The 26,617-nt window shown below is 37.7% G+C and overlaps 1 protein-coding gene across 1 annotated transcript; it reads left to right on the top strand.

Annotated features, from left to right (window-relative positions):
• The first annotated feature begins 2,562 nt into the window (after nt 1-2,562).
• On the top strand, nt 2,563-26,343 carry DDHD2 (DDHD domain containing 2). Its single transcript, XM_032329049.1, has 18 exons — nt 2,563-2,807; nt 4,254-4,481; nt 5,212-5,402; nt 5,991-6,080; nt 6,623-6,743; nt 8,201-8,290; nt 9,429-9,564; nt 12,400-12,608; nt 12,882-12,949; nt 13,987-14,109; nt 15,447-15,542; nt 16,576-16,704; nt 16,810-16,965; nt 17,235-17,337; nt 17,472-17,642; nt 18,305-18,467; nt 23,606-23,713; nt 24,168-26,343. The coding sequence occupies exons 2-17, from the start codon at nt 4,262-4,264 to the stop codon at nt 23,685-23,687; spliced, it is 2,148 nt and encodes a 715-aa protein (XP_032184940.1). The 5' UTR covers nt 2,563-2,807; nt 4,254-4,261; the 3' UTR covers nt 23,688-23,713; nt 24,168-26,343.
• Nucleotides 26,344-26,617: the final 274 nt, after the last annotated feature.

Genomic DNA, 26,617 nt, shown 5'->3' with positions numbered 1-26,617 from the left:
TTGCTGTGTTTCTGACATTTGCACTGTTGATGCAAAAGCAATCGTGGGTAAAACTGCTGGCAGCTTAGCAAGAATTAAGGCAGTGGAAATAAATTGTACTGTCAGTCATTGTATTGTGCACTGCCATGCGTTCATAATAAAAATAGTGCCCATTTCACTTAAGAATACTGTTCATGAAGTAAAAATTACTAATTTTCTTAAGTATTAACCCTTGGGGCACCTGGGTGGCTCAGTTGGTTAAGTGTCTGCTTTGGGCTCTGGTCGTGATCCCAGGGTCCTGGGATTGAGCCCCACATCAGGCTCCCTGCGGGAAGTCTGTTTCTCCCTCTCCCTTCCCCGGTTCATGCTCTCTCTTGCTTGTTCTCTCTCTCAAATAAATAAATAAAATCTTAAAAAAAAAATTAACCCTCGCATTCACAGCTTTTTCATATTCTGTGTGACAAAATAGTATGCATAAAACAGTTCTGCGTACTGAAGTATGCTGGTCTGTTGAGGAAAAAACACTTAACAGGTGATTTGAATTGGTAACTGAACTAGCTACTCTGTTTTTCGTGGAACTTCATTTTTACTTAAAAGTACAAAAGAGGGGGCGCCTTCGTGGCTCAGTTGGTTAAGCATCTGCCTTCAGCTCAGGTCGTGATCCTGGGATCCTGGGATCAAGCCCACATCAGGCTCCCTGCTCAGTGAGGAAACGGTTTCTCCTTCTCCCTCTGCTTGCTCTTCTACTACTTGTGCTCTCTTTCTCTGTCAAATAAATAAATAAAATCTTTAAAAAAAAAATACAATGGAGAATTAGGGCTAAGATTTAGCTATTTGACAGAGCATCTCTTGAAAATAAAGTGAGCTTGTTACTTCAAGGAAAACAACTGATAATATTTGTTGCCAATGATAAAATATGACCTTTCAAGACAAAGCAGACTTTAGAGAACTTTCATTTGCTTAGAGCTTGACAGCTTCCCAATACTTAAAGGCTCTTCTAGTGAGACTGGTGAAAAAAAAAAAAAATATATATATATATATATTATATAATCAAATGTGTTAACATTTGGGGGACTGAATAGAATAGTGAACTGATATTTTCCAAATAACCAATGCTTGATGTTCGAAATCATGTATAGGTAAAGGATCCATTCAAAATGCAAGATAGACCAATGGATTTTAATGTTTTGGAGTACAAAATATTCACTGATAGGTTTTCAGATTCCATATTGCAACTAACCTTTAAGAAGCCACCATTTGTTGAACTTTAGTGTAGCATTAAAAAGAACAGCCATAATTGTCTGAAGAGGCTATTAAAATACTTCTTCCTTCTCCAACTACATAGTTGAAGGAGGCTGGGTTTTCTTCATACACTTCAACCAAAACTAAAGTTGTAATTTGAATGCAGAAGAAAATATGAGAATCTAACAATTTTCTATTAAACCAGACGTTAAGGAAATTTATAAAAATGTAAAGCAATGTCCTGCTTTCCCCTGATTTTTTTCACTTTGGAAAGTTACTTTTCCATTAAAAAATTCATTTACAGGAAATGGGTTTTTAATGTTATTTTAAATGAATTAGTAAACATTTAAATTTGTTTTAATTTCTAGTAAACAGTAATAGATACAACCTAAATAACAGTACACTTTAGGGTCCTCAACAAAGGAAAAAACACTGATATCGAGGATACAGAGATTTGGAGACAGAGGACCTAAACTCAAGGTCTGATTATGTCACTTAAACGAGTTTAGGTAATTACTTAGGTCCAGCCTCTGAAGACAAACACTATGTTTGCTATTTTGGCTCCATCATGTACCGATAGTATGACTTTGGATAAGTCATTTTACCTCTGTAAATAGGGAGAACTATAGTCTGTACTTAAAGTTGCGGTGAGGACTAAATGGAATTACACTATGTCATCGTGTTTGGACACAAATATCTCGTCTCTCGTGCAGCTTTTAAATCTGGTGAAGCTCACCTCTTCATTTTTTTTTAGACGTATGTTTTGGCAGCCTCGAAATCCTAAGAAACGTAAGCGGGAGGGGGCAAAGCCCCATAGATAAAGTTTTTTGTTATTGTTTTTGTTTTTTTGTTGTTTTTTTTGTTTTTTCTTCAAATGCCAACGGTATCCATTCTCTACACCCAGAAATGGAAACTGCTGCTTGCGCCCTATTGTCCAATCGCTCGCTAGGGGCGTAGCATCTGCGTCTCTTTCGGGTTCTCGGCATCTCTCCTGGCCCCTTAGTACAGTTAGCCAGAGTAGTACCAGCGTCAGCGCGTCTCTTCCCATCTAGTCTTCTAGTCTACCAAGTGAGGGGGCTGGGCTGGTTAATTCTGAAGCAGCTTGCTTTCACTGAAACTCAAAATGCTCCCATACACCTACAACGTCTTATCCCCCATCCCCGCCTTTCAAAGACCTCCGACCTCAGACGGAGATTCCGCGCGCCATCCGGGAGCGGAGGGCACGCCCCACGCACCGCCCGCGCGCCCAGCGCTTCGGCTCCCTGCCCGCAGGAAGGAGCCGCATCTCGCGCGATTCCTTCTACCTCTCGCGACACTTCCGGCCAGTCTCCCGCGGCCCTCCTTGCCCCACCCATCGTTTCCACGCCGCGGGCCGCACCACCTCACCTCTGCTCTCCGTAGCCGGACCCGCTGCTCGCCCGCTGGGAGCGCAGTGGAGCCCAGTGTTGGGTCCGAGCCTGGCGGGGCCGCAGGCTCCGCCCTGCTGCGCTCCGCCCCGCCTGGGCTCGGGGGAAAGGCCGCCGCGGGGACATGTCGTGCCCCCCTCAGCGAGGGCAGGAGTGCGTGAAAGGCAGCGGCGCTGTCAGGTGAGCCCGCGACGGCGTGTTGGGGTGGGCGGCTGGGCGGAGGGAGGCCACTGGGCTGCGGGTTGGAGGCATTGCGGGATGGGGATGCCGGTGGCGGAGGAGGACGCGATGCCTGAGGCAGAGAAGAGAGGTGCTGTGTGGACCACCACGGTGGCGGGGAGCGGGGAAGTGACCTCGGTCCGGGTGAAGGGGCCAGGCTTGCCTTAGTACGGACTGCGCTTGTTCCATCGGTGGCTCCGCTCCTCTCTGCAGGGCTGCAAGCGGGAGGAGGCAAGTCCCCGAGCTCTGAGGTCCCATATCTGGGCTGCAGGAGGCCCAGGGTTGTGGGGGGAGAGGGACGCGCCAAGGTGGCGGAGGTAAATTGGTGTCAGGAAGAAAGGTGAAGCGGCCGAAAGCCTGGAGAGCGTTCGCCCAGAGGAGGCCAGGTGTTTGCCATCCCGCTGCTCTCGGTGCTGAGATTCCAATAATGCTCATTCCCCTCAAACTGAGTACACTCGCGTGTGTGAAGTGTTCCTTGCCTGGTGGTCTGAGTGTTGAAGGGGTAGGACCACACAGGTCAGAGTCGTGTTTGAGAGAAGGAGGCATTTGAGGTCACTTGTTACTTTTCTCCTGAGACTTGGACGGTGGGAGTGGGTGCGCGCGTGCGCACAGTGGCTGAAACTAGGGTTCGTGTTTTCAGAATTTGTGCCCTAGTCACTAATTAAGTACACTTCAAGGATCAATAGAAGGTGACAGGGTCTTAAGTGAATAGTTTTACTTTCAGTATTTTAAGATTCCGATAAGCATGTAAGTGTGTAATGATAGGGGCCTGGAGCCTAACATCTAAGTGTTATTAAGACAGGTGGAGTAAATTTTTTGCCTTTAGTAATAGATTTAGATTGAAATTGGGGTAAGATGTTTTGTTGCAATCAAGTTTTTGACCATGTGTTTCTTCTGATTCTGGGTTTGTCTTTTTTTTTTTTTTTAAAGTCATTTTAATTTTATTATTTTAAAATTTGTATTTATTCGAAAGACAGAGAGAGAGTGAGCAGGGGAAGGAGCAGAGGGAGAAGGAAACTCCCCGCTGAGCAGGGAGCCCAGTGTCATGCAGGGCTCCAGAGCCAAGGGCCTTGAGATCATGACCTGAGCCAAACGCAGGTGCTTAACTGGCAGAATCATCCAGGGCCCCCTCTGGTTTGTCTATATTAAAGCCACGCAGTTTTCTGAGAGAATTGGGAAATCAATGTAAGGTGGTTGGACTGACTATAAAAAGCATTTTGTTTAAACCTCCCAAAAAATAACATTTGCATGTTATTTCTGTATTCAGTTGTGTGGCCCCTTGAGATTTTCTTTTCCAGAAATGACACCTTAAAATGACCAGTTGTGTGTGTGTGAGAGAGAGAAATTTCACTTTTAATAGAAGAAAAATGATTTTTCCCAATAGTTTTCTTGTATCTTGTCTTTTAGAGAGCGAAATGTCATCAGTGGAATCGCACCAGGAACAATTGTCCCAGTCAGATCCATCCCCATCACCAAACTCATGTAGTTCCTTTGAGCTGCTAGACATGGACACTGGCAGTTTGTATGAGCCAGTTTCTCCTCATTGGTTTTATTGTAAAATAACAGACTCTAAGGAGACATGGATTCCTTTCAACTCTGAGGATTCACAGCAGCTGGAAGAGGCATATGGATCTGGTAAGATGGAAATGACTTCTGATAGATTAAGACTATTTCTCTCAGTCTACTATAATAGTTCTTATATTGAGTGCTATTAAAAATATTAGATTTTTTCCTAGTTTTCTCTGTAGCATTTTTTTGGGCCATTCTCTTCTGTAACATATTTATATAGAAATAGAAGTTTTACATTACTAACCAGTCACATTATAATATTTAAGAATTTGGTTTATATTTGAAAACAGTACTTAATATAATTTCTGCATAGTTATCTAATTCTATTTCTTATATTCTAACTTGTTTCAGTTTTTGTTTATGAAGAATGGAGGCATGTCACATTGCAAAGGAATGAATTCTAACTTGTTACTTGTTTTTTCTTCCTTTATGAAACAAGAATGATGCTGGTAACTTTTATCATTATGATGGTCATGGTTGTTAATTTACTTTTTGGCCTCTCAAGAAAAAATTCAGAAAGCCTTATATACTTTGTTTAATGGGACACTACTGTCTCAGAAAAAGAACAAAACAGTATTTGGGTATTATTTTTTTCATGTTTCATTAAAGCCAAGAATGGTTTTGATGGTTTGTGAATTAGTTAAAAAATATCAATTCCATTTTGTTTAATGTTTAGGCAAGTAGAATATGTTCATTCTTAGGTCTCATTACATTATTTAGAGTATAACTCAGAATTGTATTTTGGGAGGTTTATTTTGATATATGTACTTCTTTCCCCCTTTGCAATCCTTGATAGGAAAAGATTGTAATGGGAGAGTTGTCCCCACTGATGGGGGCAGATATGATGTGCATTTGGGGGAGAGGATGCGGTATGCTGTATACTGGGATGAGCTAGCGTCAGAAGTGAGACGATGTACCTGGTTTTACAAAGGAGACAAAGATAATAAGTATGTTCCCTACTCAGAGAGCTTCAGCCAAGTATTAGAGGTATTCCTTTGAGCCCTTTTGACTTATTTTCATTTTTTTCTTCTTCTATTTAGTAGTCTTTTCTTGTGACTTGTTTTTGTGAAATTTCTAGAAAGAGTTTGTTGTATCTGGATCCATTTATAGCATATCTTTTGTTAGTTTCAAGATAAAGTAGTTTTTATTTTCAGATTTTAAGATACTATGTAGAGTGTTATGCCTTTAAGTTAAAATTTTTTCCCTAATGGTGATCATTGTTAATAATATTTAAATTATGACCACAGGATTGGTCTTTTAGCCTTTTATTTTTCTGGCTGGAAACAGTCTGAAATTTGCTTTCTTTAAATTGGAGTAGACATTAATATTATTGAAAGAAGTATATCAAAATATGAATAGTGATTTTCTGTAGTCTAGATGATAAAAATAAGAGGGAGTTTTTTTGCTGTATACTATTATCTGTTGTAATTTTAAAAGAATTTTCAAAGATTTGATACATTGGAGTTGGATATTCTTACCTAATTGTTTATCTAGCAGTATTCTTGTAAAAAAAAAAAGTTCAGTTTTAATAGAAAAGCTATTAGAGAAATCTAATGAAATGTATTTTCTGTTAAGGAGACATACATGCTTGCTGTAACTCTGGATGAGTGGAAAAAGAAACTGGAGTCTCCTAACAGAGAAATTATTATATTACACAATCCAAAGGTAAAGCAAATTAAGCTTTCTTTCATGTGGGATTAAAGGTTAATTGCATTACTATGGAGAACTTAATTGGTTTCTTTTTCATAGCGATTCTATTTAGGATACCCTTTGGAAATTTTTACATTGCATTCACAATTATGAAACTTGTAGCCAGTGCCACCATTTTTTTACCTTCTTCATCTTATACAAAACAGTTTTCTTAGGGAAAATTACAACACTATAAATTAAGAATATCACTGACACATTATGTGAGCATATTTTACATGTGTAGGGTATTATTGAAAGATCTGTTAGCCTGATTTTTTTTCTTTTTTGGCTTTATTGAGGTATAATTGACAAAAGCATAAGGTATTTAATATGTACAACATTGGCCTACTGTATTTTCAGGGTTCTCATTTCAGGCTATCAGAGTTGGGTATCAAAACTCTAGTTGAGATTTGACTATGTATTCTGTCTTGAAAAACCTGTTCCTATCCCTGAGAATGTATAAATAGAGATGTCTATAATGCAAAATATATTCATTGCTTTGATCTTTTTTATTTAAGCTTATGGTGCATTACCAGCCAGTTGCAGGGTCCGATGAATGGGGTTCAACACCCACTGAACAGGGTCGACCAAGGACAGTGAAGAGAGGGGTTGAGAACATTTCTGTTGACATTCATTGTGGTAATGTTAATTGTTTATTTTTTCTTCTGATGGACTTATTTATAACTTAGGTGGGGCAGAGGGAGAAGGAGAGAGAATCTCATGGAGATTCTGCACTGAGTGTGGAGCTGGAGGTGGGGCTCCAGCTCATGACCCTGAGATCACAATCTGAGCTGAAACTTAGTCACTGAGAATCTTAATAGATGTAAAAATCTATTTTAAAGTTGCTAAGTATATATGTTGTGGGATGGGTAAAATTTGGCAGTACTAATCAAGAAGTCACTTGGTACAAATAAACTGATTTAGTCCTAATTTTAAGAAGTGTGATTCTGCCTATTTGATTAAAATTAATCAATTATTAATTCTGGTAAAATTAATTAATCAAAAATTAATTCTGGTAACTCCTATTCTTGAAGATTGTGAACTAAGGAAAATTTTTTCAGTGAACTTTAGTGGTTATCCATTGCTATCTAGCTGGGGCCATTTATGGTTGGTTTTACAATATATTTAACTGGATTACAAAATTCCTTTTTATCTCTGAGAGGAGATGGCTTGTTTTAGTCTTACTATAATTTAAAAAGATGAGTTTAGGGGCACCTGTCTGACTCAGTCAGGGGACTGTATGAATCCTGATCTCAGGGTTGTAAGTTCAAGCCCCATATTGGGTATAGCGATCACTTAAATAAAAACTTTAAAAAAATTAAAAGACGAGTTTAAAATTTTAAGGTTTACATATACACCAGACATTATTGGTATAATTGATAAAAATGGACTACTAGATAAAAGTATTCTACCAGCGTTATGTTGCCTGAATTTGATTACTGTGTTTATTTAAAAAAATATTCTTAGGAAATACGTATTAAAGTATTTAAAGGGTTAAGTATTTAAAGAGGTATGATGTATGCAGTCTAATAATAGATGCAACCTTCTTCCAGGTGGTTCAAGAAAATGAATGTGTGTGTAAACACACATAGAAAATAATAAAGCAAATGTAAATGTTGAAGTGTCAAATTTATAAAAAGTATATGAGAGTGTCGATACAATTCTTTCATGTTTTCTGTAAGCTTGCAGTTATTTCAAAATGAGAAGTTTAAAGTCTGAAAAATTTTTTTATAGATTTATGTCAAGATAAATTAGAAACATGGTAAAATCATTATTTTACTAAGTAAATTATAGGACTGTTTGTGTCCTTTAAATGATCTGCTTGGGATGCCTGAGTGGCTCAGTCGGTTAAGGGACTGACTTGATTTTGGCTCAGGTAATGATCTCAGGGTTACAGGATTGAGCCTCTGCTGAGCTTATCTGTCTCTCTCTGTTCCTCTCCCCACTTCTCAAATGAATAAATAAATTCTTTTAAAAAAATGATTTTGTATTTTAATTTGCCCATTTTTGTAACTTATTCTTTGTGAATGTTTGACTATAAACAGAGTTTAAGATTATTTATATGAAATGTTTTTTCTTTTTACTATCATTTACAGGAGAACCTTTACAAATAGATCACTTGGTTTTTGTAGTCCATGGGATTGGACCAGCTTGTGATCTCCGCTTTCGAAGCATTGTACAGTGTGGTAGGTTTGCAAAGCATGTAAGATTAAATCATTTAAGGGGGAATATTAGTCAGTGCTCCTGTGAGCTGAGATAAAGTGTTGCTTTTAGTCTTTTATCTGCATAATAAGATTTGAAGAGCTAAAGACAGGTGGCAAGGTAGTAAAGCTTCTTAACTTAGACCTAAAGTACTAGTGAATTACTTAGGCTAATAGTTTATAATCTTAACTAATAATTCTTGAATGAACAAGCCCTTAATCCTTATAAAATTGTTTTATGAATGTGATGGTCCTCTTTCTAATCACTCCAAATTTAAAGGGAACCAAAAAGATGATATAGTTTTTTTTTTTTAATTTTTTTAAATATTTATTTATTTGACAGACAGTGAGCAGGAAAGGGAACACAGGTGGGGATGGGAGAGGGAGAAGCAGACTTCCCGCTGAGCAGGGAGCCTGATGTGGGGCCTCATCCCAGGACCCTGGGATCTTGACCTGAGCCGAAGGCAGACACTTAATGACTGGGCTGCCTAGGTGCCTCGATGATACAGTTTAAATGAATAACAGAAACTTAAGTCATTTTTGTAATTCATAGTATGATAAAGCTCTTGATATTCTACTTGGAATATTTAGGTCATTAGTATAAGTTGATTTTAAAAGGTAGTGTCTTCTAAAACTTAATAGTACATATTCAGAGTCTCCCAACTTGGGAATCTTCTACTGGTTAATGCTTCTAAGCAGAAACCTTCTGGAAGGTTAAGACTGTTGTAGTATGAATTTCAAATAGCAGTTTTTTGGTTTTTTTTAAATCTAAAATATTGGTTAGAGGTTGTTTATAAGAATCAGAAAGTTAGGAATCTAACTGTAGGGCCATTGACAGAGTCATGTGATTTTTTGTTTTTTAAAAAATTGAAGTAGTTCCCATGACACAGAAGTTTTGAAGTTAACTTTTCTTTAGATAAAGTGTTTTGTATAGTAAAATAATGTTCTGTGTTAAGGGAATAGCTTTTGTGAACTGATATTTCCTGAATACCACTTTGCTGTTTTTCACTCAAGTAAATACGTGTTCTAAGCAAACAGAGAGAGCATAATTATGTGATCTATTACATCCTTATTCTCTGAATTCATTGCTTCCCTGGTATGCATATGTTAATGTCTCTTCCAGTTAACGATTTTCGCAGTGTTTCCTTGAACCTGCTGCAGACACATTTTAAGAAAGCCCAAGAAAATCAGCAGATTGGAAGGGTAGAATTTCTTCCAGTCAACTGGCATAGTCCTTTGCATTCTACTGGTGTGGATGTGTGAGTAACATCTTATGTCTTTGAGTTGTTAACTAAGATAGTAATGCATTTTCTGATCATTGATATGGTTGGGATATTTCTGCTATAGCTAATTATATAAAAATTTGTTCAATGAGAAGTTTTTTGTACTTCTGTGTCTTTTCTTAGAGATACATTATTAAATGCTGACCTGGTTAGGAGTAAAGAACTGTGTGTATTTTACAGTATGTCTTACTAGCTTATTAGTATTTCTGTTATAGCTATTATTATTTCTTTAGCATTAAAACCAAACGTTGCTTTATTCCTGTAGTGTATAAGCATTTCCATCTTTAGATGTCAAAGCCAGCCTACCTCAAGATGTACAGAGTATTTTGTCGTTCCTTTTGTGATCATATTTAGATAATATTTGTCCATGTTGGGGGAAAAAAAGGAAATTCCTGAACATTAAGTTATTAGCATTTATAATTCGAGTTATAATTCATACAACTTTTAAGTGATGGCTTTCTTAAGTCACAAACCCAGTTTTGTTTGTTCATTTTATGGTAATGTCAGAGAAGTTTGCCTTATATTAAGGATATTTCAGAGAGCTTAGGCTCTCCAGAAAGAAGTGTGTTCATAATATAGTTCTAGGATAGAATGGCAAATGCTTTTCTGGAAGATAAAGGAAGTAGTCAGTATTATTTCCATGTTGGTCTTGGAAATGGCTTTTCTGATTCTGTGTCTCTCAGTTCTTAATACCGTATGATTTGAGCATATTCCATATGCCAGATGTTGTAGTATGGTGTTGCTTTTACTAGATAGAGTTCACATTCTTCAGGTTTGAGCTGATGCTAAGAGGTTCCTAAGGGCAAATTGCTCCCTAAACTACAGAAGCTGTTGAATCTTTGAGGACTCTTTCTGGGTATTTTGAGAAAGCTTTAACTGGAAGTTGATTTGGATAATATCAGCATGGTTTTCTTTTTGAGATATTCTGTTTGCCTCTGGTAGTCTCTCTTTCAGCTTTCAGAAATTCTGCATTGAGAAAGGGAGCTGATCCATTTATCATTTGACTTGTGATCAAAAACCTTAATGCTGAGAATTCTAGAAAAATCATCTTGTATTTTCTGTCTTTAAAAATTCTTTATTACAGAGAATTTTGTATACAAAAATAGCTTATATAATGAATCTTCATATACAGATTATGATTACCCGGGGCAATCAAACCTCAGCACATGGCCAGTTCTGCTCTATCCATTATTTTTCAACCTCTGTCTACTGCCCATCCCTCCACCATATCATATTTGAACCAAATTTTATTATATCATTTCATCTGTAAATGTATGTTTGTATATTGGAAAGGACTTTTATTTATTTTTTAATTAACATATAATGTATTTTTTTTTAAGATTTTTTATTTTATTTATTTGACAGAGAGACATCGCAAGTAGGCAGAGAGGCAGGCAGACAGAGAGAGAGGGGGAAGCAGGCTCCCTGCCGAGCAGAGAGCCCGATGCGGGACTCGATCCCAGGACCCTGAGATCATGACCTGAGCCAAAGGCAGCGGCTTAACCCACTGAGCCACCCAGGCGCCCTAATGTATTGTTTTTATTCAGGGGTACAGGTCTGTGAATCATCAGTCTTACACAACTCACAGCACTCATCATAGCACATACCCTCCCCAGTGACCATCACCCAGCCACTCTATCCCTCCTACCTCCCTCCCCCCCAGCAACCCTCAATTTGTTTCCTGAGATTAAGAGTCTCTTATGGTTTGTCTCCCTGCTGGGTCCCATCTTGTTTCGTTTTTCCCTCCCTTCCTCCCATGACCCCTACCCTGCCTCTCAAATTAATTATATCAGAGAGATCATATGATAATTGTTTTTCTCCGATTGACTTATTTCACTTAGCATAATGTCCTCTAGTTCCATCCACATCATTGCAAATGGCAAGATTTGGGGGGGGTTGATGGCTGCATAGTATTCCTATATCTATACCACATGTATATCTATACCACGTGTATATCTATACCACATCTTCTTTATCCATTCATCTGTTGATGGCGGAAAGGACCTTTAAAAATATATTAACCATAACACCATTACAGACCTAAAAAAATTATTTTTTTAAAAGATTTATTTATTTATTTATTTATTTATTTATTTGAGAGAGCATGCATGAGCAGGGGGAGGGACAGAAGGTTGGGGAGACAAGCAGACTGCCTGCTGAGCACCCAGGTACCCCTAAAAAAGTTCTTAATATCAGCACATATACAGTGTTTAAGTTTCCAGTTGTCTAGTAAATGTAATTTTATACATACACAATTTATTTATTTTGGCTAAAGATTTTATTTATTTATTTGACACAGAGAGAGAGAGAGATCAAACACAAGCAGGGAGACAGGGAGGTAGAGGAAGAAGCAGACTCCCTACTGAGCAAGGAGCCCGACTTGGGCCTTGATCCTAGGGCCCTGGGATCATGACCTGAGCCGAAGGCGAAGCTGAACTGACTGAGCCACCTGGGAGCCCCTTGTTGATTTGTCTTTTTTAAGTCTCTTTTAATCTCTTGATTACCTTTCCATCTCTTATCTCCTTGTAATTTGTGTATTAAAGAAGTTGTCTTGTAGAGATTCTTACTGACTTTTGCTGATCACATCGTTTTGACTTAATTAAACATGTCTCTGAGTCCTTTGTGTTTCCTATTAATAGATATTATCTCTTGTATCTTTAAATATCTAAGTCTAAGCTTGAAGGCTAAGCTAGATAATAACTTAGAGGACGTTATAGAATGTATTAGGTTTTTCTGCTTAAAATATATATGTGTGTGTGTGTGTGTGTGTGTATACATATATATATATATTTTTTTTCTCCCCCCCCCCAGAGATCTGCAGCGAATAACTCTTCCCAGCATTAACCGCCTAAGGCACTTCACCAATGACACAATTCTGGATGTCTTCTTCTATAATAGCCCCACCTACTGTCAGACTATCGTGGACACAGTTGCTTCTGAAATGAACCGAATATATACACTTTTTCTTCAGAGGAACCCTGATTTCAAAGGGGGTGTATCCATTGCTGGTCATAGTTTAGGTAACAAATGAATTCTCTGTGATCAGAGAGGACTATCACATATTAAGGACACCTGTTTTTGAAGTACAATGTCTTACCTATATCACATTTAGAGGTCTAGAACTGGTCTGTGATGAAGAATTTGGAAGGGGTTGGAAGGGGGTGGTGGTGGATTGGAAAGAAAAACTTTCTGCTTCATAGATTTTGCTACATGGGTAATTGGCTTAATACTTCTTGTATAAAAGCTGTGTAGTGCCAATACTTAGAAATTGTCCCTTCTTTCTTCTGTTTTAGGTTCACTTATACTGTTTGATATACTAACAAATCAGAAAGATTCTTTGGGGGATATGGACAGTGAAAAGGTAATTTAGATATACAGATATACTTCTCTTATACCATTTCTTTGGGCGGATTTTTAGATTTTAGACGTACTTTTTTGTCTTTTTGCTTAGTTTAGTCCCATACCATAACACATTAATTTTACATTTATTTTAATTTTAATAGACTTATCTCTTGGTATCTTCTTGGATGACAGAAGCAAGATAGTCATAAGCTTCCACAAATATTTTTCACATTCTAAAATAACTATAGATATCTTATTTTCCATTATAAATATGTACTTCTGTTATTAGAATTATAGAATCATTGAACTGAAATGGAGTTTACATATAAGGAAATGAAGAATGAATTGGACACAAAATGATATAATTTGTAGAAATTCCCTTTGAGAGCAGTGGGGGGACTTGGTGTTTAAACATCTTTTGTAGGGTGCCTGGGTGGCTCAGTCAGTTAAATGTCTGCCTTTGGCTCCCGTCATGATCCCAGGGTCTTGGGATTGAGCCCTGAGTCTGGTTCTCTGCTCAGCGGGGAGTCTGCTTCTGTCTCCCTCCTCCGCTCGCCCTGCTTGTGCTCTTTCGCTCTCTCACATAAATAAATAAATAAAATCTTTAAAACAAAGCATCTGTAAAACAAAGTCCTGTGACACATTATAGTTTTGAATTAGTATTTAGCATATACTATCTTGTATGTTTTCTCTTTTTATATAAGTGTCTTATTTCTGTTGTTGGACTGTGAGTTCTTCCAAGACAGGGGCTTTATTTTAGATTATTTTATGTCTTAAATGCTCTTTCTGTAATAAGAACTCAATGAATGTTTTGTTAATGAAGATGAAGAACACTTTGATAATCATTCATGCATTCATTTAAAAACATTGTTTCAACTAAAGTTGCATACTTAGAGATTACTTAATTTATATTTTGTACAAATTACAATTTATTTAAAGTTATGTATATCTTTATATAGAACTCTTATATAGTACATTATTTTTATTGCTAGTAGTACTAATAAAGGACCGTCTAAATGAATTTAGAGAATATGAGCTTTACAATTTAATTTTTAGGATGCACCAAATATTGTCATGGATGAAGGAGACACACTGACGCTAGAGGAAGATTTGAAGAAACTTCAACTCTCTGAATTCTATAATCTCTTTGAGAAGGAGAAAGTAGATAAGGAAGCGCTGGTAAAATAATCTTTTAAAACTTCATGCTAGGGGCGCCTGGGTGGCTCAGTGGGTTAAGCCGCTGCCTTCGGCTCAGGTCATGATCTCAGGGTCCTGGGATCGAGTTCCGCATCGGGCTCTCTGCTCAGCGGGGAGCCTGCTTTCTCCTCTCTCTCTGCCTGCCTCTCTGACTACTTGTGTTCTCTCTCTGTCAAATAAATAAATAAAATCTTTAAAAAAACAAACAAAAAAACTTCATGCTTATACCATTTCTAATATTTTTAGGTTTATCTTCATCTTAGTGCTAAGAGCCTGCCCTTCAGAAGCATTTTAGTCATAAAAACTCTGTTATCATTAGTAATGTCCTTTAGCATTATTTATGTGTTTTTTATCTTACAAAGTGATCTTTGCTTTGTTGGAGACCAAAGTTCAGAGGAGCCATATTGACAAACATACAGTGATAGAGCAACATAGCTCAGAAAACAGAGTAAGAATGAATGACCACTTATCATTCCAGCTTATTTTCTCTAATACTTCAAGAGCTGTACTGTTGATATTTGCTTATTTTTTTTTTGGTTTTCTGCCACTTTTTTTTTTTTCTTTTTTTTCAGGCTTGCAATACATTCATTCATTTAATAGGTATTTAGTGAATGCTTAATATGAGCAGGCATGCTCTACCATATACTTGACTAGAGATAGAGTGGTCAGTAAGGTATTACGTAAACCATAAACATCTTATATAAACATAAACATTGTGTTTATGGCTTAGTGGGGAAGACACATATCAAATAAACATAATTAATTACAATAGTGGTAAGTTCTAAGTTGGAAAAGTACATAGTAGTATTAAGAATGTATAATAAGACTAGTAGTCTGGAAGGGTGAAGGAAGACTTAACCTAATCAGGTGAGTAGCACCTAAGCCGAAATCTTGATTGTTAGTTTGTTTCATGCTCAGTGTTTGCTGTATGTTCTTACTGCTTATGTCCATGAGTAGGGATAGAATCTCTCTCAGGACTATGACATCTAAGCGTGGAAATCAAGGAATGTTCTTTTGTCATGTAGGTAGATACCCACTTCTGTAGGGTGTTTTAAATACATGTATATGTATAATAATACAATGTAATCTGTATTACTGTAGTAATGATACTATAGTACTGATACCTTTTATTCTTCTTTAGGCTTTTATGAATAAAGTACTTTTTTCCCCTCAAAATTATTAATGATGTTGTACCAATAGGGACCCCTATTAATATAAAAAAGAATAGTAGTGCTTGGGTCTCATTCCTCTCAGAGAACAGGACATTTAATTCTTTTTATTTTGCCTAGAAATAAGGATATTTGATTTTCTGTACCTAGGCTTTATGTACTGACAAAGATCTTCAAGAAATGGGAATTCCCTTAGGACCAAGAAAGAAGATATTACACTACTTTAGGACCAGAAAAAATTTAATGGTATGTGTTTAATATAGCTTGTAGGATTAAATGGTTTTTGACATCCTTACATCCTCGTGCTTTGTGATGTGGTTAGGCAGCTAAGCAACTTTGTTAACTGATCTTTGGCTCTCTTTAGAAATTAAACACATTTTCTTAATTGATATCCTTAAAAAATGTTACTAGCTTCAGAAGTCTTGTCTCCCCTGGAGTCTTCCCACCATTCCATTTTTAAAAATTCCATAATCACTTTATTGAAATATAATTCATATCACATACCATAAAATTGACCCTTTTAAAGTATACAATTCAGCATTTTTAGTGTATTTGCAGAGGTGTGTCATGATTACCACTATCTAATTTGAGAACTTTTACATCACCCTAAAAAGAAACCCCATACTCATTAGCAGTCACTCCCCATTCCCCTCTCCTGTGAACCACTGGTCTACTTTCTGTCATGGTGGATTTTGTTGTTCTGGATATTTCATCTAAATGGAATTATATATACAGTGTGTGGCTTTTTGTGACTGGCTTCTTTTGCTTTAGAATAATGAATTTGAGGTTTATGCATGTTGTAATAGTACTTTTACATTTAGTTTTTTTCACCCACTAAATTCCTTTCCATATCTTAGCAGTTATTTTTCAACTTTGTAGCAGATTGCTTAGTTCTTATTTAAGGCCGAGTTCTTGGCCCAGTATCTCTATCATTTTGTATACCCATAGAGACGTTCTACTTAAAAGGGAGTTGTGCTTCATTGAAACCCTTAGCGGCCCTCGGTGTTCCTCTTTATCATGCTCTGCTGTTGTTTCTCTCATAATGGATGCCTAAAGTTTCAGCTGCTGCCCAGATAGCTGTGTACAGCTTTCACTGATTTAGAGCATGTAAGGATGTCTGTTCATCACTTAGGACAGCTTTTGTTTTCATCAGCTTTATCTTGTTTTCTGAGACTCTTCCTAGAATTATTCAAAACTTTCCTAAGTATCCTTTCAGACTGTGTATTTCTTTGGATATTTTTACAACATAACAGCTCCATAGAATTATTTTATTCTTTAGGGTATTAATAGACCAACCCTGCAGCCAGCTTCAGGGGTGACCATATCTGACATCCTCAAAGAACCAGGCTTCTGCAGTAAAACCAACGCTACTGGAAATGGTGACTATCTGGATGTTGGCATTGGGCAGGTAACAATACTAATTATCCTGAGTCATTTCATTGCGTGCCATTGGTATGGTAGGAACAGAGGTCACTTGTTATCAATGAGAGATACTTTTTTATCTTTTTTCCAGGTGTCTGTAAAATACCCACGGCTCATCTACAAACCAGAAATATTCTTTGCCTTTGGATCTCCCATTGGAATGTTCCTTACTGTCCGAGGACTAAAAAGAATCGATCCCAACTATAAATTTCCAACATGCAAAGGTTTTTTCAATATCTATCACCCTGTAAGCATTGGACAGCTCTTGTCTTTTCACCTGAATATTAGAGCTTATTGATAAAGAACATATACTTTCCTGTTGTGTTGATTTGCTTTTTTCTATACTATTTTATGGTAATGAGACAATTTACAATAGTATGAATCTGAAAGTGATGGGGCAAAACTACTGAAGTTTTTGTTTTTTTATGAGTTTATGATTATTCTTGCCTGATACACAGTTCCTAAGGCAGTCTTTCTTCAGCAGAGGTATCTGTAGCTATTATTTTTCCTATGTAGTTTGATCCCGTGGCCTATAGGATTGAACCGATGGTGGTTCCAGGAGTGGAATTTGAGCCAATGCTAATCCCACATCATAAGGGCAGGAAGCGAATGCACTTGGGTAAGTCTGAGTGCAGAACTTTTAATTCTAGATGTCTGGTCAGTGCAGACTGACTGGACCTCATTCACTTTGACTGTGTTGGACCCTGAACTCTTTGTAAACCATTTAATGTTCTTTATTCAAATATGTTTCAGAATTGAGAGAGGGCTTGACCAGGATGAGTATGGACCTTAAGAACAACTTGCTAGGTTCACTGAGGATGGCCTGGAAGTCTTTCACCAGAGCTCCATACCCTGCCTTACAGGCTTCAGAAACTACAGAAGAAACTGAAGCAGAATCTGAATCAAGTTCAGAGAAGCTGAGTGGTCAGTGATACTGTACACTTTGATTTCCTTCATTAGGTCTGATAAGAGTCCATAGTGTGTATTTCTTACTCATGGTATAGAACCAATACTATGAGCCCTAGTGAGCCTTCCCCTCTGCTAGTCTTTTCTATGATCTAAGAGCCACAAATCATGGAAAAACATTATTTGTGAGGAAAAATGTCAAGAGTAGCTGAATATCTGGTACAGAGGCTTTAAAAGACATCCCTTACTTGGGAACTCTGGAAGTGAGGTTAGGAGCCTCCTCTGTGAATCACCTTGCTTTCATAGGGCAATGTCATGTATTCATTGGTCGGTTTTATTTTCCTGGCTCGGCACTAGCTAGTATGCTCTCCTCTTAATTTCACAGTTCATGTTGCATTCTTTTTGCTTTAATTTTCAAGTACTAAAGATTTCTATCCTTACTTCTATTTAGTTTATAAACCAGAGGCAAATGAATTAGCTGTCAGAGGTATGGGAAAGAAACGGGATTGAACAAGTCAGTATGCCTTGAGGAGAAGCTTTAAGGGGATTGAGAGGAGGAAGGTGCTTTCTGAGCAGAGAATACCTCACCCTGCTATAAACTTGGTAGTCTGAAGGGAAGTAAGGACAACTTTGGATGGCCAGAAGCTTTTAGATTGTTATTATGGGTCTTCTATGTCCAGATGTTAACACAGAAGAGACCCCTGTGACAGTTAAAGAAGAAGTCCCACCCATCAATGTGGGAATGCTGAATGGAGGCCAGCGCATTGACTATGTGCTACAAGAGAAGCCCATTGAAAGTTTTAATGAATATTTATTTGCTTTACAAAGCCATCTATGCTATTGGTAAGTGAAGTTTGTTTTTGTTTCTGGGTGTTGTTTCTTTTCTTTCTTTTTTTGGGGAGGGGTCTAATTGTTTCAAAGCTATTTGATAGATATAGGAAAGGAAGGGTAAGCTAGTGTACATTTGGGATTAGAGTGATTTCTCATTTAGACAGTTATAAAATAACACAATTATATCATTTAAATAAATCTGATTTAAACACATTGTTTTTTTACTTTGCAGTTGGGTAGAGCATGGGCTGATGATGCCAGCAACCATGAGTTCAGCTAGTTTAGTTTTAAAAGTGGTGTCCTTTGGGGGCGCCTGGGTGGCTCAGTGGGTTAAGCCGCTGCCTTCGGCTCAGGTCATGATCTCAGGGTCCTGGGATCAAGTCCCGCATGGGGCTCTCTGCTCAGCAGGGAGCCTGCTTCCCTTCCTCTCTCTCTGCCTGCCTCTCTGCTTACTTGTGATCTCTCTCTGTCAAATGAATAAATAAAATCTTTAAAATAAAATAAAATAAAATAAAAGTGGTGTCCTTTGGTCATTGGTGGGGGACAGGAAGGGTACATATTATTGAACTGGAACAAATACATTACTGTTGCTAAAAGTATTGTAAACTCATTTGAAAGTATTTACAATAGCTAGATCAGAATTTATTATTTTCGTTTTAAGTTTATACTTTTAATATTTAAATGTTTCTTCCAGATTTATTGATATAATTTACACATTGTATAAGATGTTCAACATGATTTGATACATGTATATATTGTGAAATGATTAACACCTCCATCACTTTACATAATTACTCTGTGTACACACACACTGTGTGTGATGAGAACATTTAAGAATTACTCTCTTAGCAACTTCCAAGTATATGATACGATATTATTAACTCTAGTACCATGTTGTACATTAAATCCCCACAACTTATTCAACAGAATTAATCATTATTAAATATAATTATCTGATGGGTTATAGAATGGATTACTAATGCTTATTGAAATTCATACATTATAACAGAAAAGAACATAATCAGCAAATAAATTGAAACTAAAGAAAAAGATAGCTAGGAAAATAAGATGGATGGGTAATAAGGCTTCAAAAATGCATGCTTTTAGGTTTTCTTTTAAGATTTTATTTATTTATTTGTTAGAGAACAAGCAGAGGGAGCAGGAGGCAGAGGAAGAAGACGCCTCCTTGCTGAGCAAGGAGCCCGATGTGGGACTTGATCCCAGAATCCTGGGATCATGATCTGAGCCGAATGCAGATGCTTAACTGACTGAGCCACTTAAATTGTGATTCTTTATTTAATTTTTAAAACGTTTTTATTATATTTTACTTTCTAAAGGTTTTTTAAATTCATTCATTTGAGAAAGAGACCATGAGAGCGTGAGCAGGGGAGAGGGGAGGAGAGAAAAAGAGAGAGGGAGGGAGGGAGAGGGAAAAGCAGACTCCTTGCTGAGCAGGAAGCCCTACATGGGGCTGGATCCCAGGACAATTCCAGGACTGGGCTCAATCCTAGGACCCTGAGATCATGACCTCAGCCAAAGGCAGATGCCTAACCAACTGAACCACCCAGGTGCCTTGTTTTTTTAAGTTTTTATTTAAATTTCAGTTAGTTAATATATAGTGTAATATTAGTTTCATATGTACAATTTAGTGCTTCAGTACTTCCAGATACCTGGTGCTCATCACAAGTGCACTCCGTAATCCACATCACCTATTTAACTCTTCCCCTCATGTACCAACCCTCTGGTAACCATCAGTTTGTTCTCTATAGTTAAGAGTCTATTTCTTGGTTTATGTCTTTTTTTTTTTTCTTTGCTCATTTATTTGATTTCTTAAATTCCACATAGGAGTGAAATCATATAGTATTTGTCTTTCTCTGACTTATTTCACTTGGCATAATACTCTCTAGCTCCATCCTTGTCATTGCAAGTGGCAAGACTTCATTTTTATTTGTGGCTGACTGGTATCACGCTGTGTGTATATACCACCTATCTCTATCCATTCATCTATCGATGGACACTTGGGCTGTTTCCATAATTTGGCTGCTGTTGATAATGCTGCTATAAACATTGGGGTCCTCAGTGGCACAGTTAGTTGAGTGGCCAGTTCTTGGTTTTGGCTTGGGTTGTGATCTCGGGGTGGTGGGATTAAGCCCCATGTTGGGTTCTGTGCACAGTACAAAGTCTTCTTGAGACTCACCCTCTCTCTCCCTAAGCCCCTCCTCCCTATACTTCCTTGCTCTCTCAAGTAAATAAATCTTTTTTTTTTTAAAGATTTTATTTATTTATTTGACAGAGAGATCACAAGTAGGCAGAGAGGCAGGCAGAGAGAGAGAGAGAGTGCGAGAGAGAGGGAGAAGGAAACAGGCCCCCTGCTGAGCAGAGAGCCTAATTCGGGCTCGATCCCAGGACCCTGCGATCATGACCTGAGCTGAATTAAGGCAAAGGCTTAAACCGACTGAGCCACCCAGGCAACCTTCAAATAAATCAATCTTTAAAAAAATTGGGGGGCACCTTCGTGGCTTTGTTGGTTGAGCCTCTCCCTCTAGCTCAGGTCATGATCTCTGGGTCCTAGGATTGAGCCTAGCATTGGGCTTGGTCAGCAGGGAGTCCTTGGTCCCTTGCTCAGCAGGGGGTCTGCTTTCCCCTTTCCTTCTCTCTGCTGCCCCCCCGGTTTTGGTCTCTGTCAAATAAGTAAATAAAATCTTAAAAAAAAAAATTAGGATACATGAATCCCTTTGAACTAGTGGGTTTCTGAGATTCTGGTTGTGATTGCAAATATTTTGTCTACAGATGAATTTGGGGAGAATTGACATCTGAATAATGCTGAGTCTTCTGATCCACAAACACAGTATCTCTCTGTATTTTGGTCTTTAATTTCCCTTAGCAATGTTTTGTAGTTTTCAGTGTATGTATTTTGCGTACTATAGGGTTTTTTTGAATTCTGCTTATTTATTCATGAGCGACCACATGAGCATGTGAGCAGGGGGAAGGAGAAAGAAGAGAGGAAGAAGCAGGCTCCCCACCAAGCAGGGAGCCCGATGTGGGGCTCAATCCGAGGACCCTGAATCATGACCTAAGCTGAAGGCAGATGGCCAACCTACTAAGCCATCTAGGCACCCCACACTATAGTTTTTAAGTTGCACGCCTTGTATGCTCCTTTCTCTCTTCAGATCAGATCAATCTTTTGCCTTTTACTTAAAAAAAAAGAAATTGCATTCCTCCAGTTATGAATAAGATTGAGCATCTTGACATATATTTCAGGACCATTTTTGTTTCCTTTTCTGGGAGTTTTCTATATTCTTTATTCTCTTTTATATTGAAATGTTTTTTTATTGTTGATCAGTCTGTGATGAGTTGCAAATGCCTTTTCCCCAGTTTGTCTTTGACAATTGAAAAGATTGATTTTTATGTGGTCATATTGATTTTTCCTTTCTGGCTTCTAGAATGTGTCATACTTAGATCTTCCTTATCCTCTGAAGAATGCCTTACCACAGTTTATTCTGATATTTTATGGTTTCATTTTTACATGTGAATGTTTGATTCACTTTGGATTTATTCCAGTGACAGGTATAGATCAGCTCAGGTCATTTTCCAGATGCCTCTCCATTTGTCACAACACCGTTAGTGGATTTGAGAGTCTCACTTTATTAAATTCCTATATAGATTTAGGATTATTTCTGAACTTCTTTTCTCTTGATCCATTTATTTATGCACCAGGATCACACCATTTGAATATCTCGTTTAGCTAATACCCCTTGACTGGCATAGGAATTTAACCTTAAGTCTGTGTATGGGGTTTCTGGGGGATAGAAAAAGCATATGAATCCAATGAAACTTTACTTATATTTTGGAAAAATATATCCCCAATATATATATATATATGTATGCATATATATGCATACATATATATATATATATATTCTTTTCTGGGGAGAAATCCATTGGTTTCATTAGATTCTCAAGTAGATACATGATTCAAAAAATGTTAAACCACAGATCTAGAGAAATGTTTGCTATATATCCTTAAGGCAGTCCTTCATGATGTTAATCAAATTTCTTTATGAACTAGATATAAGTAATTGCTTGGGCACACACAGAATGGTATCTGGAAGATGCATAAGGAATTGGTAACTTGATTGTCAGAAGATGGGAACTAGTGGTTAACAGAGGTGGAAGTGAAACTTCATTATAACACTCTTTTAGATCTTGGATTATGAACTATACGATTGTACTTTTTTTTTTTAAGATTTTATTTATTTATTTGACAGAGAGAGATCACAAGTGGGCAGAGAGGCAGACAGAGAGTGGGGGTGAAGCAGGCTTCCCGTTGAGCAGAGAACCAGATGTAGGGCTCGATCCCAGGACCCTGAGATCATGACCTGAGCTGAAGGCAGAGGCTTAACCCACTGAGCCACCCAGGTGCCCCTATATATTTTTAAAAAGGTAAATTGGTCCAGTTGGTCACCTTAAAAAATTAAGGTGACCAGCTGGATGGCTCTTCCATATTATTCCAAGAAGACGTTCTGTGGAAAGGGAACAGTTCTTGGCTGGTTATTTACTACTAGCTTTTTTGTATTACCAGACATGATGCTAGACTTTTTAAAAAAAATTGTGGTTGATATACAATTTTATATTAGTTTCAGGTGAATTACTGCTAGTGAATTGGACAATTCAGTGCTCACCATAAGTGTAGACGCCATACATTATTACAATATTATCAACTATATTCCCTGTGGTATACTTTTCATCTCCATGACTTACTCATTTTATAACTTGAAATTTGTACCTCTTAATCCCCTTCATCTATTTCATCCATCCCCCCACCCCTCTCCCTTCTGGCAACCACGTCGTTCTTTGTATGTATATGAGTCTGGTTTTTGTTCATTTGTTTTGTTTTTTAACTTCCACATATACGTGAAATCTTATGGCTTTTGTCTCTTACTTCACTTAGCATCCTCTAGGTCGATCCACACTATGGCAAACGGCAAGATTTCATTCTTCTTTATGGCTAAGTAATACTCCACTGTAAAATGAACTTTTGAGAAAAATGAACTTGTAAGGTGGTTGTGTAGATTACATGAGATAATATATGTAAAGCATCTAGTATAAACGTTAGTTTCTTCTTACAACTTAAGTTTTTCTCTTTACAGGGAGTCTGAAGATACGGTATTGCTGGTCCTCAAAGAAATCTACCAAACCCAGGGCATCTTCCTTGATCAGCCTTTACAGTAAAAATGAACCATATATGGCTGCTTAATGTAAGTTTTTAAATGTCATGTATGCAGCATAGTTCCTACATATTGACATGTTATAAGGAACAGTGTAGCCTTGAGCTCTTTATAAACGTACTTTTCTGTTGCCTGTCACTAAGATCTAGGTTATTGTTCATTTTTAGAGGGACTCTGGTTAAAATTGCTGAGGAATAAGTGCAATAGCCCCTTTAGATGAAGAGTGTGTGTGTGTGTTTGCTGGTGACTTAGTCCAGTAATACCTGTCACTTTTTTAGGATCTAAACTCAGAATCTAAATAGTTCTTATCATTTAAGTTACCATGGCAACAGTTACAATTTTAATGACGAAGAGCCCATGCTGAGATTTAAGTTCCTCAGCTTCTTAGATGTTTAATAGAAAGTTCATGCATTAGACTCCCGAATTCTGCCTGGTCGCCTTCCAGTTGTGACTGCATCGTGACCTCTGTTCCACTCTTCCCTAGACGGACACTGAAGGATCCTCCCCCAGAAAATCCGCCTGCTTGTTGCTGCAGTTTCCCTCTCCTCAGCTGTGTCATTCCTGCATGTTGCCTGTCACTTACTTACCACTGGGCTCTTTGGAAGATAATCTTGTTATCTCAGAAGTGAGAGAAAAAGCAAAGGGAAGACCCTATTACTTTTTACCACTGGCTTCATAGAAGCACTTGCCACTCTTCATAGTGGGGTTTGTTTGCATCTTTAATTCTGGATGATAAGGGCCATCCTCTATTGCTTATTATTTGAGATAGTATGAAGTCTTTTTTGAGTTTTATTTATTTTGGCTTGGTAGAAATTTTTCTAGGAAATTATTACTTATCTTTAGAAAATGTTTCAGTTTGTAAGCAGGCTCTGGAGACTCAGAAGGCATTTTGGGGTGCGCTCATCTCTCATTGCTGTTCTCTGCATTTGGAGGCTAAGTGGGGGTGGAGTTGGGCAGCTTCCTTCGAGCAGCGTTTGTTTCCTACAAGTACTGTGTGAAGGACTGAAGTGTAGCTCACACACATTGTTTACTCTCTGCAGCGGACAGCTGACTGCAAGGAATCACTGATGCTATTCATTGTTTTCCCAGCTGTTCGAGCTGCTCTCAGAGTCTTCAGTGGATAGTTTAGTTCATATTAGGTGCATCTTTATAAAGCAAAGATGTTATATATTCTAGACCTGTCCTTTTATATTATGCTTCAAATGGGGAGACTCTAGATGACATCTTAGTTATTTGATAGTAACTTCTGTTCTTAAGTTGAGGGCAAAATCATAAGGGCTGACAAAACCTGAAATCCCATAGCCTTGACAGTAGTACATTTAAGGTGAAATAGAATTTGTGCAAGTCAACCACGATATTCACTTGAGTGAAGGCAGTATTGTGTGTCCTCTTTGAAGACATTTTGTAAACACCATTGCCTGCTTAGGTACCCATAATCCAGAGAGCTTATTTAACAGCCTCATGGCACAGGTAGTGTTGGCTGGGCAGGTAGCTTCGGCTGGGAGAAATATTTCTTATTCTGAAAGAAAAATCTGTGCAGCCAGTGCAGAGTCCGTGTCAGAACATGCGAAGTGAGATGTACGTACCTTGCAGATGACGGGTGCATATAGACTGATATTTTCCAGGGCATCTGCTCACCACTGTGCTGTATATTCTTTTTCATTGGTCAGAGTTTGTCATTGACTTTGCAGTTCTCTTTGTGATAGTCCTTTACCCTCTCCTCCAACTTCTATAGGCCTCTCTGTTTATAAAGTGGAATAGGCAGGCAAACTGTGTTTTGTTTTTTATAAAAAAGGGTTTTTTTGTAAATGTATCATGGTTATCCAGTGCATTGGCATTTAACATTTACTTAAGCCATCCGTGTGAGAGCCGTGATCTCTATCCCTTTCCAGAGAAACGGAAAGGGAAGGTTAATCACTGTCACCTTAGAGATGGCAGAGGTGGGGCTGGGTACAGGATCCATTCCTGGCCTTTACTTGTCCATCTGCTTATAGACTAATGCTGAGCCACTAAGAAGTGTCAGATATATGGAATACTTTTATTTTCTTTACTATATAAGCTGAGTTTGAAGTAAGGGTTACTGAGAATTAAGTAGCATTCAATTATATTTTAAAGGAGAAGCTTTTGTCAAGTTGTTGTCTTCAAATTTAAATTTATTCTTCATATTAGCAGAATAGCTTAAGAGTAAACCAAAGGATAAGCAAGAAAGAATGAGTCCCTATAACCAAAGATGAACAGCATAACCCTGGATAGCTAGATAAACCACTGTTGGTACTAAGAAAAGTTTTCTGATGGTGAGGGGCAGGCGACTATAAAGGAGTTCCTATCTCATCTCTCCACCTACGGTATCATTGTGGTTGTGTAGTACACAGGTTAATAAGCTTGATTTAAATTCTTTATTTAGCTGTGTTATTTGCACTATTTCGGTTGTATCATGTGCAATCTCTTGACCAAGCCTACTTTTAAACTCTGTAGGGTATCATTTTATACATAGTCCCCGCTACAGAATTTGTATTGCTTATCTCAGCAAGAGATTGTGTGCACGGAAAGATTAAAAGCACTGATTAGCTTTCTAATATTTTGCACTTTTTGAAATGTTTGTTTTTTACATGATTCTATTTAAAAGTTTATGAAATACTGAAATAAAACCATATTGACCAGTTGCCTACTTTTACCTGGTTCGATCCATTATACAGAAAATACAGTAATCATTTTCTTCCCCTTTATGTTATTAAAGCTCATTAAAAAAGGAAGTTTGGGGTGAAGAACTAATATTTAAGTTCTTTTCCCTTGACTGGTGTTTTCATGATCATAGGCAGATGTAGTTCAGAATTTAAAGCATAGCAATTACAAAGTCAGCACTGAGACTATTCAATATTTACAGATATCAGCCTCTACTATGGCTTAGTTGTATCACTTATGTCAGATGGGGAA

This window comes from Mustela erminea, chromosome 21 (genome assembly GCF_009829155.1).
Source record: "Mustela erminea isolate mMusErm1 chromosome 21, mMusErm1.Pri, whole genome shotgun sequence".
NCBI lineage: Eukaryota > Metazoa > Chordata > Mammalia > Carnivora > Mustelidae > Mustela > Mustela erminea.
Note: the sequence above shows the minus strand (reverse complement) of the source record. Positions and strands in the feature narration are given on the sequence as shown.